Here is a 12,065-nt window from a genome sequence, read left to right on the forward strand (position 1 = left end):
CCTTGCGTTAAGTCTAAAATCTCAATTTAGAGGAATTGTTCCAGTTGAATGGCGTAAGCAGAAATTGAATTTTCTACATCTTAAAACCTATTTTCAAATACATATTGTATGAGTATGAAGCACAAACAAAACGCTGCAGTGTAAGACCATAAGGATTTCTGGCCAGTATAGAATGGCGTTTTCCATGTTTAAGATTAAGTGAACTTCTTGTTCACCATCTGTCCGTATAAAATATTAACCGCTACAAGCCATAGAATACGGTATCTATATAATACGTGTGAAGCGATTGAGTTATGTATAGAGGGATTACTTTCCAATAACTACGGGCACGTTTTGATTTTTATATTGCTGATCCGATTAGTCATACCCACGCGCGTACAACTCGAATAAGTTCATGGTCACTATGCTCCACTTTCCGCATACAAGTAATAATGTTTTCACAATTATGAATAGACACGCTCTGGGTTGCTACTTACTGAAAGGAAATTCATTTTAAAGCTCTAGAGGTAAAAATAATATTTGTGATGGTTAATAGACATGTCTGTTGTTGGGGAACTTTGTACAAACACGTCTATTTATTTCCCCCACTCAAGTTATTGTTCATATCGTTATGACATGAAAAAAAGTTGAACGTGATTGCGCTAAACCAACTGTGCCAGCTGCCGTCACGCTCTAGGTGAAACTAGTATTTTCAGAACGTTATGACTCCATATATCCTGACGAGTTATATCCTACGAGAAAATGAAGTGACTCTTATTGAACATGATCGTTGTAGACAGTAAAGGCTGTAACATAGCTCGTACACGCGAAGCACGTCTCATTGCAACAGTTTCATGACAAAGATTTGGTCGGCTTATAGCAATACCAACCTCACAATACTACCGACTTATTGGGTACAACTGACTGAACTACGAGATACTTTTTTGGGTAGATTCTAAATGTCACCATCGTTCAAGGGTAAGGTAGGGGCACATTCTGGATTATCGCCCCGCCTTCAATATTCTAAGAATAATATTCGCCATTTGGAAGGTTATTACGTTGTGGGTCTTTGATGTTTCAGTCAATCTCGGTGTTGACCCTTGCCACAGGGTCCGGTAGAATTTGCAGAGTTCTCAGGTCAGGTTATACCGGTGAAAAATTACCTCGGCCGTGGCAGTAATGGTTTCGTTATTGATCGGGCTGCCTCGGGCTGCGATTGTTAACATCAGAGAGGAAGGAACGTACTCTTTTGGAATACTCTTCGACGATAAAGATTAAAATCGCCATCTCAAAAGAAACTAGTTTCTCCTACATAAAATGCACGCGTATTCCCCACTAAATCAAACGACAGCAAACAAATAAATCACATTCACCTGTTTCTTAAACCATTCAAGAAGTCGACATTCAAACAATACTGCTAAACATTTGTGAATATGCTCATTGCCGTCTGTAAAAGTACACATTTATATTACTTTTCTTATCGACAGTTTCTTTGAATAGTTGCCATGATTTTATATTTTTCACGAAGAGCTAAACTTTTCAACGTATTGCAGTTATTGCATTGGTCAAGACGTCATTGGGAAATAGCACATGAGTATTTGCATTGGTCAATTGTGTCCGGGTTGATGGATGACATCATCACCGTTGCAGCTTCAATCGATGAGGTGGTAAGATGTTACCCTGCAAGTTCCAATGGAAAATATAGACGTCTTTGTAGTTTAACAAGATTCATCGGGGTTTCCCTAAGAACATGATTATCTGTGAAAGAAAGTGCGCAACGGTTTTATACCGAGGGGTTGGGAATTCATACTTCAAAACTGGCTCACAATCAGATGAGCTTGAGTGGTGGGTAGCTGACCGATTTTTATGCATTGTCTCAGGAGATTTCACATGAAGTATCCCTTCACTACACCTGACCTAGACCTTTGTCTGTGAAGTATGTATGATACACCGCCATAGAGCAGTGAACCTTGGTTTGAAATGAACCACTTTATCTTATCTCAACCAGACAATGATGGATTCAAAAGCAACAGCTTTAAATGCTCTGACAAGAGATTGTGATCACCATTTCCCCCAACTTCTTTAAATCCCAAAGTGTGTAATCATTCTGTTGCGACGTCTCGCTGAGTACAATCCATATGATGCGTATAGATCACTATTAGACCATTATTAAACAATTCATTATTAAATGCTTCATTATCAATTGCATGGTCCATTATTAAAGACAAACAAAAATACATTCTTCAGTTCGAGTGTTATCTCTCTACGTAATACCGGAAAGTCATGCTGAGTGTTCGCTCTTTGCCTTGATATGCCTTGTGATTTGAAAGCTAGCGTAGTGGGCGAGGTAATCGATCAAAGCACTCTTGAAGCCTCCCACGGGGGTGGTAGATAGTCATCTAATGCGTCAAACCACTGAAATTGTAGGTGACTTTGTAAAACTTTTTCTTCTTCAGACGGAGGTCGCACCGAGGTCTGTGTCTGGGCGGATTGTGGGAGGTTTGTGGTGGATGGCAGTCACCGTCATCATCGCCACCTACACAGCTAACCTGGCAGCCTTCTTAACTGTGGCACGTATGAGCAGTGGTAAGGAAAGTACTCAAATCATTTAGTACTGTCAGTGAACCAGTATTACGTAAAGCCCCTGTCACACATTCAGAACCTTCACCAGGCATTGCTCCTGAACACCAGCCGACCAAGATCGACAAAAGTTCGGGAGCATTCTGGCCAGATTTAGGCCACGCCTGCCTTCCTATACCAATGGAAACAAATTTGACTGTTCGAAAAGTTGTGGATGTGCTTTTGTGAGGTGCGCTTACCAATCAAAAATAGTAATGACTACACAATAGTAGTTGACCCTTAGATAAGGATACACAAAGCAATAGTACACGACTAGCATCCTACCTGGAGTGACGAGCACCCTGAATGATCGGCGTATCGTCTCTGCTAGTTGTGGATGTGCCTTGTGAGAGAAAAAAATTACCTCAGACCATTAACAACAGTCTGTACTATCCGTGATTTTCTAGATATTTAATCACACTAGTACACGTATACAATTAATGTGGCCGCGCCTTTATCAGAGCTTTTCGGTGTTAATATGTGGCCATTTTCTATTGTCATTCTCAGACTTTCACAACGTATTATTTTCTCCCCAGGTATAAATTCAGTTGAGGATCTGGCGAATCAGAAGAAAATACCGTACGGAACGGTCAGCAACAGCCAACCAGAGTCCTTCTTCGAGTTTTCCAAGATCGAGCACTTCGCGCGGATGTACGACTTCATGACGTCACGGAACACCTTCGTGGAGACGTCCGAAGAAGGCATCCAGAGGGTCCACGACCCAAACGACGACTATGCCTTCATCTGGGACTCTGCCGTTCTGGACTACGAGGCAGAACAGGAGCCGTGTGAGATCATGACTGTTGGGAGACTGTTCGGGAAGATCGGGTACGGGTTCGGCCTCCCCATGCAGTCACTGTACACGGAGAGGTTCTCCCTGGAGATCATGAAGCTAAGGAAGTCAGGAGAGATTGACAAACTGAAAAGGAAGTGGTACGATGGACCATGCAAGCATCAGATTTCCGGTGAGTTAGGTTTTAGACCGGTTTGCTACGAAAGGTATATGTTTCATAGGTTTCGTGTTCATCACTTCATGGTGCATTGGTGTTACGTTGCTAGATGGGTGTGCTTATCAACTTTCAGCATCTCTAGATTGTAATTTACAACTGTTGTGAACAGACGTGTGCAATGACACATTATAAAGCGTAATGCACTATAAATTGACCCTTCCTTTGAAGAACTTGGCCGTGGTATAAGTAAAGTATCTGAAAAGTATTCTCTCATTATCATTTATATGCTGGCGTTGACATTTAAAAATCCTTTACCATTGTCAACTGTATTCCCTATCGTCATGCAGTTTAGTGCATGAATTGGTTCTCTTCACATATATATGTATATCTGGACCATGTATGTGTTTTTAGAGCTAATAACAAGCGTTTAACACAGCATGTTGTCATACCGCCTACTGTTACCTATAGGAGCCGTGACCACTGCTGCTGGCAACACGCTAGACTTCAAGTCCATGGCTGGCGTGTTCTACTGTCTGTTCGGGGGAGTTACGTTCGGGTGTGTGGTTGTCGTGTTTGAGTGGTGCGTGGCGGCACACAAGGAGGTTCACCCCCATAAACCAGAGGTTCGTTACAGTCGCTACTACACCTCTTTTGATTCCTGATGCGTATGAGTATTGTCAATACCTTTGTGGTAGACATACACAATGACAAATAGATATTTATCTAGATGTTTTGTGGCATGGCGTTGCCCATCAGTCTTATCATGTTAGAAGGCAGAACATCATTTCAGTCCTTATCTTTCTTACACGAATTGCTTCTCTACGACAGCCTGTCCTGAGACGACCTTACCGAAACATAAGGCATATCCGTCTATATTTAGCCTGGCAAATATGGCCCAGGTGTTTAGAAAAACTGCATCTGCGCGGGTTTAAATGGTATTTATCGTACGTTTGCAGGAAATTGAAGTGTACATTTGAGGATATTGTGAGCTGTCTAACGTGATTGCCGGATGAAACTTTATATCGATTAAGGCTGAAAATCTAATTTGCCATTCTGAAAACGGGTTTGGAGAAACCCAAAAGAAATGTTCTCCTCCTTCAGTTGATAAGGTCCAATCAGCATTGACCTTTTTAAGTGATTGACGTCTACGTTGTGCGTAATCCTGTGGGAAGCAGTTGTAATATAGGAGTTAAGCAATAAAACTCCCCATGTGTGTGGGCTGGGTTTTCTGGGTTTCATTGATTTTAGAACTGGATTTCTTAAGACGAACGGATAGGTTGCATTTTAATTTTGGCAATTATCTACCGGTTTCTTTCTAACATGGCTAAATCCAATCTTTTAGAAACTTAACGTGCCTTAACGTGTCAAAAAGAAATGAACAAAAAACTAGGTACTTTTTCATGCTATAACAAACGTGTGTTACGCCAAAGGGCGGTTATACCGGCTATACGGGTACAGGTACAGAACCTTCACTCAACTATTTCTACACTGTGACAGTATTGTGAGTTCTAGTCAGATGAATTGTCGGTAACAGTAAGCTGGATGAAGTTGAAGAACGCATTTAAAAGTCATATCAAAGAAAATGCATGCACAGAAACTGAAGGCGCCACTACCATACCACAAAATCTGTTATCGTTGTAAAAATACTTACCCCGGGATTTGGAATAACGCCTTGTTGTGACAAGCAATTATCGAAGAACGACATCTTCTTGTAAAAATTTCTCGCTTGGCGCCAGCCAACTAATTTTTGACATAATTTACGCTACTTAAATTTGTTTCTCGCTATCGCAGAGCAATGATTTGCAGCTTTGGGACGTACATTTTAATATACATTACAGTTTACAATTAAACTACTGAACGTCAGCTAAAGATGATGTTTCTTTGTTGGTCTATCAAATTAATATTGAATACTCTTCTCTTACATCCCGGTCGAAGGAGCTAATAGATTGGACCACTGATAAATCTTGTCTTATAAGGAAAGAAGCAGACGTTTTAGCAACGTTGTGTATTCTTTTCGCAGCGTTGGAAACTAAATCATCTTAATTGGAACATAGATCAAAACAACATTTCAGACAAGCAATTTTTTTTTACAAATGAAGGCAATCTTCAGCTGTCCGTGAGTCGTCAGAAACAAAGAATATGCTCATTGGAAGCCTTTTGTTTATTCTACAGTGGTTGTGTGATGTAGTGTAACAGTTGAATGACTCTTATAACTTACCCCAGGTTAGATTAACACAGATACAGAACATACAGATACCCCAGGTTAGATTAACACATGACACTGGGCATCACAACTAGAACTAAATAAGTAAGGAAGAAGAGGGAGGAGTCACAAGAAATATGAATTAATTATATAGGTAAATGTCAACACCTACTACAGTTCACAATTTGTAACCAAGACGTGATCTATGTATTATATAAGAGTTATTATGGTAAAATTTACTATAATGGACAATCGTTGGCGTTTAGTAACGTAATTGACTTTACATAACGTAGATAACGTGCTTGAAATAATGTACTTGGTTCCTCTGTGAAATGAACACGTTTTTCCATTGATGTTAAAATGTGACACTGGTACTGCCGTCTATGCATTTCTTGGTCTTTCATGTGGTCATATTCTTAGGCAACGACCTGTATTTATGATTCACTAAATGATCATGCGAGACGTTTTGCGTAGAGGTAATGTGCTACATTTATTCCGAAGATAGCCCCACACTAACATTCCCGGCTTTGTCCTCTCGAATTTATTACCACGCGTTGTCGGTAATGATGGTTGAGGCTGAACATTATCAGTAGAATGGTTGAACTAAGGTGATTTTTCTCAGTGTAAGAGCGGCCACAACGAGATAGTCTTTGACAACTTGATCACCATTGTCTGCCCTACCATTGCAGTGCTCCCTGCAGTTAATCTTTTGGAAAGTTTATAAAATGAAAGGGATTTCGTTCTTTTTATTTCCACAGAGACCTCGGTCTTTCTGCGAAGCTCTGCGGAACAGGATGGGGCGGATGTCGCAGGACATTCGCGAGAACTGGTACCCCTGGAAGTACTGCTGCCGGCGGAAGGACCGCGCCGAAGTCATCATTTACGACAAACCGGGAATACAAAAGGAGATCACCCTCAGCAGCCTTCTCAGTAACGGTACCCTGAACAGAACGACCGGGGTCGTAAGAACAGAGGACCCGTGCATCGACTTATACCAGCAAAACATCAATAGGCCCTCCCTGCGCAGGTCGAGAGCGACTTACGAGAGTTCGATAGAGGAACCTCCAGAACAAACAACAACCGACTCCTGTGAAAAAAGACGACGTCTTCTGAACATGGTTCTTCGTTCAAATTCTTCAGAATGAAATCGAAATATTGGGGCAAATTCGTCTCGGGCGATGCTCTAGAGGTGGTTAAATGAAGGCAGCGTATGGACTCCGGGACGACAGAGTTTGTGTTTTTATCCGTACTAAACACTGTGCAAACGACTGCAGTGATAATGCTGTACAGTGGGTATCCCACTAATGTTATGTATAGAACCATCAGTACATTGTCGTTCTGACTGTCGGTCCTGTTGAGAATCATCACGCTATATCAGGATGTTCCGCTGAGCAAAACATCCAGCTTTCGAGAGTGTTTTTAGAAAAAAACGAGGTTAAATCCTCGTCGCTCTCAAAGCCAAGTAAATAATATCATAAATTTAATATTTCAATACCTTCGAATAGCGCGATATCCTTGAACATCACGATATCCATGAATTGTACCTCTTCTGGACAGCTGTTATGCTGAAGAGTTGAGTACCAGGAATGAAAGCGTTTAGGTAGTGTGTTAAAAATAGTACAGAGATACACCGTGCGGTTTACTGTAAAACTACAGAGTAATATATATATTTGACCAACAGCCTATTGCTGCTGATACAAGATCTACATTGGTGTACGGTAGACTACTACATCTATAACTGGAACTAAACGGAACGTCAGCTTTACAAAGTGCCAAGGACTCGTCAAAAACTATATGATCACATACTAACCACCTAATATAGTATGCAGCTAGCAGCTAGCTTACTTTTACCAGTATATGTCCGATAGAAATGTCAAAATTTCCATAACTATTGACTAACTGGTTATCGAGTGAAACTGGTATAAAATGATAATGTAGTCGGTGCAATCTGTACAGTTTAGAAAAAAATTGAATGCGAGGCGTTCGTTTACGTTTCAAGTTTGCACGCTGGAACAATACAGAACTGGACCGGAAGTAAAGCTCTGTACGTCGCAGGAATATTTACTGATGTAACAGATGTATAGATATAAAGCACACGTGCATTTCTTGTACAAATCAGTAGGTGGCAATGCAATGACGAGTCGAAAGATTCCATTAAGTCTTAGGGGGAGAAGTTGCATTTAGAATGATAGACATACTCATTGTGATTACTGTACAGCGTACAATGTTCTTCATTGAGAAGATTACTAATTAGTTTCCTAACATAGAGTAGATCAATCTCTAGACATTTTGTTGTAGACATATAGTTTGGATTCTGCCTCGCATTGTATGTTTTGCAATCGCTGCCCAATAAACTTTGACTTGTCTTTTTAAGTATTCGTAGACGAAGCCTCATAAGGCCTAGTTGTGTGCACAGCATGCACACACAAGGTGTTTAATATATTTATTTACTCCTTTTCTAATCATATGGGTTTTTGTCTATTAAAAGGGACATATTCTACATATTGTATATCATTTGCACGTATCCACACAGAAATTACGCCTCAAACTTACTAATTAGCGTCTTGATTTTATTTAATTCACCAATTATTTCATTGTTTAATTTTTATGTTTAAATCAAACATGTTTTGTCAGGTAAAAACCACCTAGGTTTCTATTATTGTTATTATTTGATTATGTAACTTTTTATACGTGCAAATAATAAATAAATAAACAAATAATAATAAACAAACTAGCATTTTACTTCTTTGTCATCTACCAACCATGAATATGCATTCAAGCAGTTCTTTGCATTACATAGAGTAACAACCAATAGAAGACGTCCCACACATCACGTGTCTAGTTTTGATACATCCGACCAGATGTTCGGTCATGGGTTAAACACTGGAGATACGACGGAAAGGGCACAGATATGTATATATATTATTCATAACGACAGCCTAACGTTCCCCCAAAGCATCCATTTGAACGATTAACAGTGAGACCCGGCCACATCTTGTGACTGGTTGGGGCTGGTTTATTGGCCAATGGCGCGGGCCTTCATCGATCACTTCGTTTTTTACGGATCGGACGATACTGAAAGATTTAGAGGGTCAAGACATCGGTTTGAAAGTTGTAACAGCTATTGGGCTGTTCTATACAACTGTTAGGTACAACGTCTATTCAACGACTTTGTATTGGGAATCGTTATTTTTTTCGAATTCTACTCGTTACTAAGTGGTGTTTTATAATTTTGACACTACATGTACATTTGTACTACGCACAAGAACGCCATCGTTGTAACAGAAAAATAGAAATATGTCAAATGGTATAAAACTTTCAATGTAAAAAATATAGCAATTCCATTTGGAATATACTATTGACTACTGCAACAGCAGTGCTGCCTTACACTCTCCCGTGCGAAGTCCAATTGCCAACATATTCCAAGGGTTAACTAGGACAGGTAGTCCTGTGACTTTCAAGTTAGTACAGCTTTCAACACAACAAGTTCAGTAGAATATAGGTCGACATTCTCATCCATCAGTGGATTGAAATAAATGTTAATACTAACACAGGTTGACATAAATTCGGTCTACTGTACGTGATAACCAGATTCTGGGTTGATACCGTGGGCAGTGCATGCGCAGATATGAGACAGAATTAACATCAATTATTACCAGGATCGATATGTATAGTTATACTGTAAAAATGTAAGGTGGATGACGATTTGTTGTAGACTACAAGGCATCATAGTGCAACATTGCTGTATAATGATTTCTTATGTTCGTGAATAGTTTCATCAGGTTGGTAAGTCACAGTGAGTGATTAATAAAAAGAGACTCTTTTTACACAACCAAGTCTTTTATTCAGCCGACAGTCGACAGTCAGAATTACCATGAGGAAGGAGACATACGGTCACCGAAACGTCGGCTGAATAAAAGACTCTGTTGTGTGAAAAGAGACTCTTTACTCAGTGTCTTATGTTCTTATGTTCTGTCTGTATCTTTTAACCTATGTGGTATTATTTCCCGATGAGCAATGAAGCATGTATGAGCATTCACAAATCAATTGTGACATTTGAAATATACCTGCTACAGGGTCTTTCACGTGTAATCCTAAAATTCACCCATTTGACCTAATGATTCCATTATTACTTTTCAAAATTCATATTTCCGACATTAACCAGGACCCCTGATCCAATCCGGTCACACTGTAGTACGGGAAAATGAGATTTGGCCCGACTTTGACGTGGCCACACAGATAATTATTGTAGGGCATGCTTTCATAGAATATGACCTTCGTGACATTGCACCCGCTTCTGCAACTGCTTACCAAATTGCGCCTTCCCATGAGATACAGAATGCAATACTTCAAGTCCTCTAGATGCATTAAACAACCATATTTTCAGAACAAAATCCACGAGGATATTGCCTAACAATATTTATGAGAAACTTAAACAAAATGGGAGCTTGTCTAACTCATCAATCTTGGTCTATATACCCTGGGACCTTAGACACCATTCCGTTTGATATAAATGTGCACGACAAAATTTCTCTACGCATGAACAGTTACCATGTCCTAACGCAGTACATGGAATGTTATTTAGGAAATGACAAAGGAGATATGTGCTACTTTGAAATACATTGTAAGACACAAGGTCCACCTTTGTAATGGAACGTGGCATGAAGTCGCCAGCCATAATGACTTTTTCACCAAGTGATAGTGGTGAAGCAATATGTCAAAACTTGTATATTTCCACATGACATTCAAGTAATGGAATTTGCTTTATTTATCTAACACTCGGCTGGCGTCCATGAGCCGAAAAGTCTGCTCCGGCAATGTGAGAAATGACCCCGGGACATTTAGTCGGACGGCAGGTTCTTAATCTTGTAATCTTGTACCGCCAAGTTCATTACCAGGCAGATTCCTGGAACAAAGAAGTGATATACCCGCTCGGCGATCTTGATCGAGATTGCAGGAACAAGTGTATTAGTCGTAGTTGAATGGTCCGGCAAATGAGACCCTGTTGTTTCTATGTGTGGTATCAGCAGGATTTGTGGACATATGACGGATCGTCCTGTGGTTATCAACGCTATGCAGGATTTGAGGAGGAAGTCCACTTCTCCAGTGTAGCTTACCCTGGGGAAAAACGCATTTCTCGCCACGTTTCATCACCCAGGCGTGATAGAGACGACAAATCAGAAAAGTCACCTGGTGGTTTCGCCGCTGGGACCATAAAAAGTTCGCCTGAATACGAACTTGGCAGACGTGTCTGGTAGAGATGAAGGTATAGCGTGATCAAACGAGTCGCTTTTGATAACTTCGCCTACTACTTAAAGGTAACACGGCGTCTACACTAGGAACGCGTCTATACCATTTGCAATAGGCGTGAAGATTACATTCGTCTATAGATATGTCTACCTTAGGTTCTAAAGCCGTTCAGTCGTTCTATACTTTGAAGTTATAGTAATTATGTAAAACATGTTCCCGCCATAGCTCCAGAAAGCTTTCCCGTGCTGTAAATTGTACTGCACAGAGCCCCTACCCAAATCTGCCAAAAAGCCTCCCGCGTTGCGGGTATGCAGGGATTACCTTTTAATGCTCTGACTGCATCGCTCCACCGGCTTGGGGACCGTTATCAAATGCAAGCTATTTGCCAAATCCGTCGAGATTGGAAAGAAGTAATTTTATAAAGCCCAGTGGCCCACAACCAAGGTCGTGCGACGGAACCTTCGGCGACCTTTTCGGGTGGTTACCGAGGGAGTGCGCCTTGCCGAGCGTGCCGTTATACAATATCCGCGGGATATGAGGATTTAGGAGCAAATCTCACAGTCCTCAAAGGCCTAAGAGCTATGCAAACATTACAAAAGCTGTGTCGGTCTGCACGAGACATAGATAACAGATGCTGAGGCAAGGCATTCATTACTTTCAAAGTCAAACCTACAGGCTTACTGCTAAATGTGTTGGTTGTGCAAAACTAATTAAGTTCTGCAAGTACATTTTAGCCAATGCTACATACATTAAGTTATCATTACGTACTAGCACTTAAAGTATTGTAAGAGATTGACTAGTCCTAATCTCTGTCAGACTAGACGACTCCAGAGGGTTGTTGAAAAATAGTTGGTATTTGGCCAAGTAGACATAATAACGTACAATTGCAGGTTGTACTAGCAGGGATGGCTAACTCCCCTGCTACGTTGTTTAGTCTACGTGACCAGTGTCTACTATTTCACAGTAACCTAATGAAGTCTGATGATAGAGACTTGTCAATTCCGGATCCCCTTGTTGTGCTGAACTATAGAAACGGGAGCATCGACATACTGTAACAAACAAAC

At 40.6% G+C, this 12,065-nt stretch overlaps 1 protein-coding gene across 1 annotated transcript; it reads left to right on the forward strand.

The window, feature by feature from the left end:
• Positions 1 to 2,489: 2,489 nt before the first annotated feature.
• LOC109479614 (glutamate receptor-like) lies at positions 2,490 to 6,896 on the forward strand. The gene is made up of 4 exons (XM_019781601.1): positions 2,490 to 2,565; positions 3,135 to 3,563; positions 4,017 to 4,171; positions 6,510 to 6,896. Exons 1-4 carry the CDS (start codon positions 2,490 to 2,492, stop codon positions 6,894 to 6,896), a joined length of 1,047 nt encoding a protein of 348 aa, XP_019637160.1.
• Positions 6,897 to 12,065: the final 5,169 nt, after the last annotated feature.

Source organism: Branchiostoma belcheri, unplaced genomic scaffold (assembly GCF_001625305.1).
Source record: "Branchiostoma belcheri isolate BF01 breed outbred unplaced genomic scaffold, Haploidv18h27 scaffold5, whole genome shotgun sequence".
NCBI lineage: Eukaryota > Metazoa > Chordata > Leptocardii > Amphioxiformes > Branchiostomatidae > Branchiostoma > Branchiostoma belcheri.

Coding starts and splice junctions, on each gene's coding strand:
- LOC109479614 (XM_019781601.1), top strand. CDS start 2,490: ATGGCAGTCACCGTCATCATCGCCACCTACACAGCTAACCTGGCAGCC. Junction 2,566..3,134: donor TGTGGCACGTATGAGCAGTG/GTAAGGAAAGTA, acceptor TTTTCTCCCCAG/GTATAAATTCAGTTGAGGAT. Junction 4,172..6,509: donor TTCACCCCCATAAACCAGAG/GTTCGTTACAGT, acceptor TTATTTCCACAG/AGACCTCGGTCTTTCTGCGA.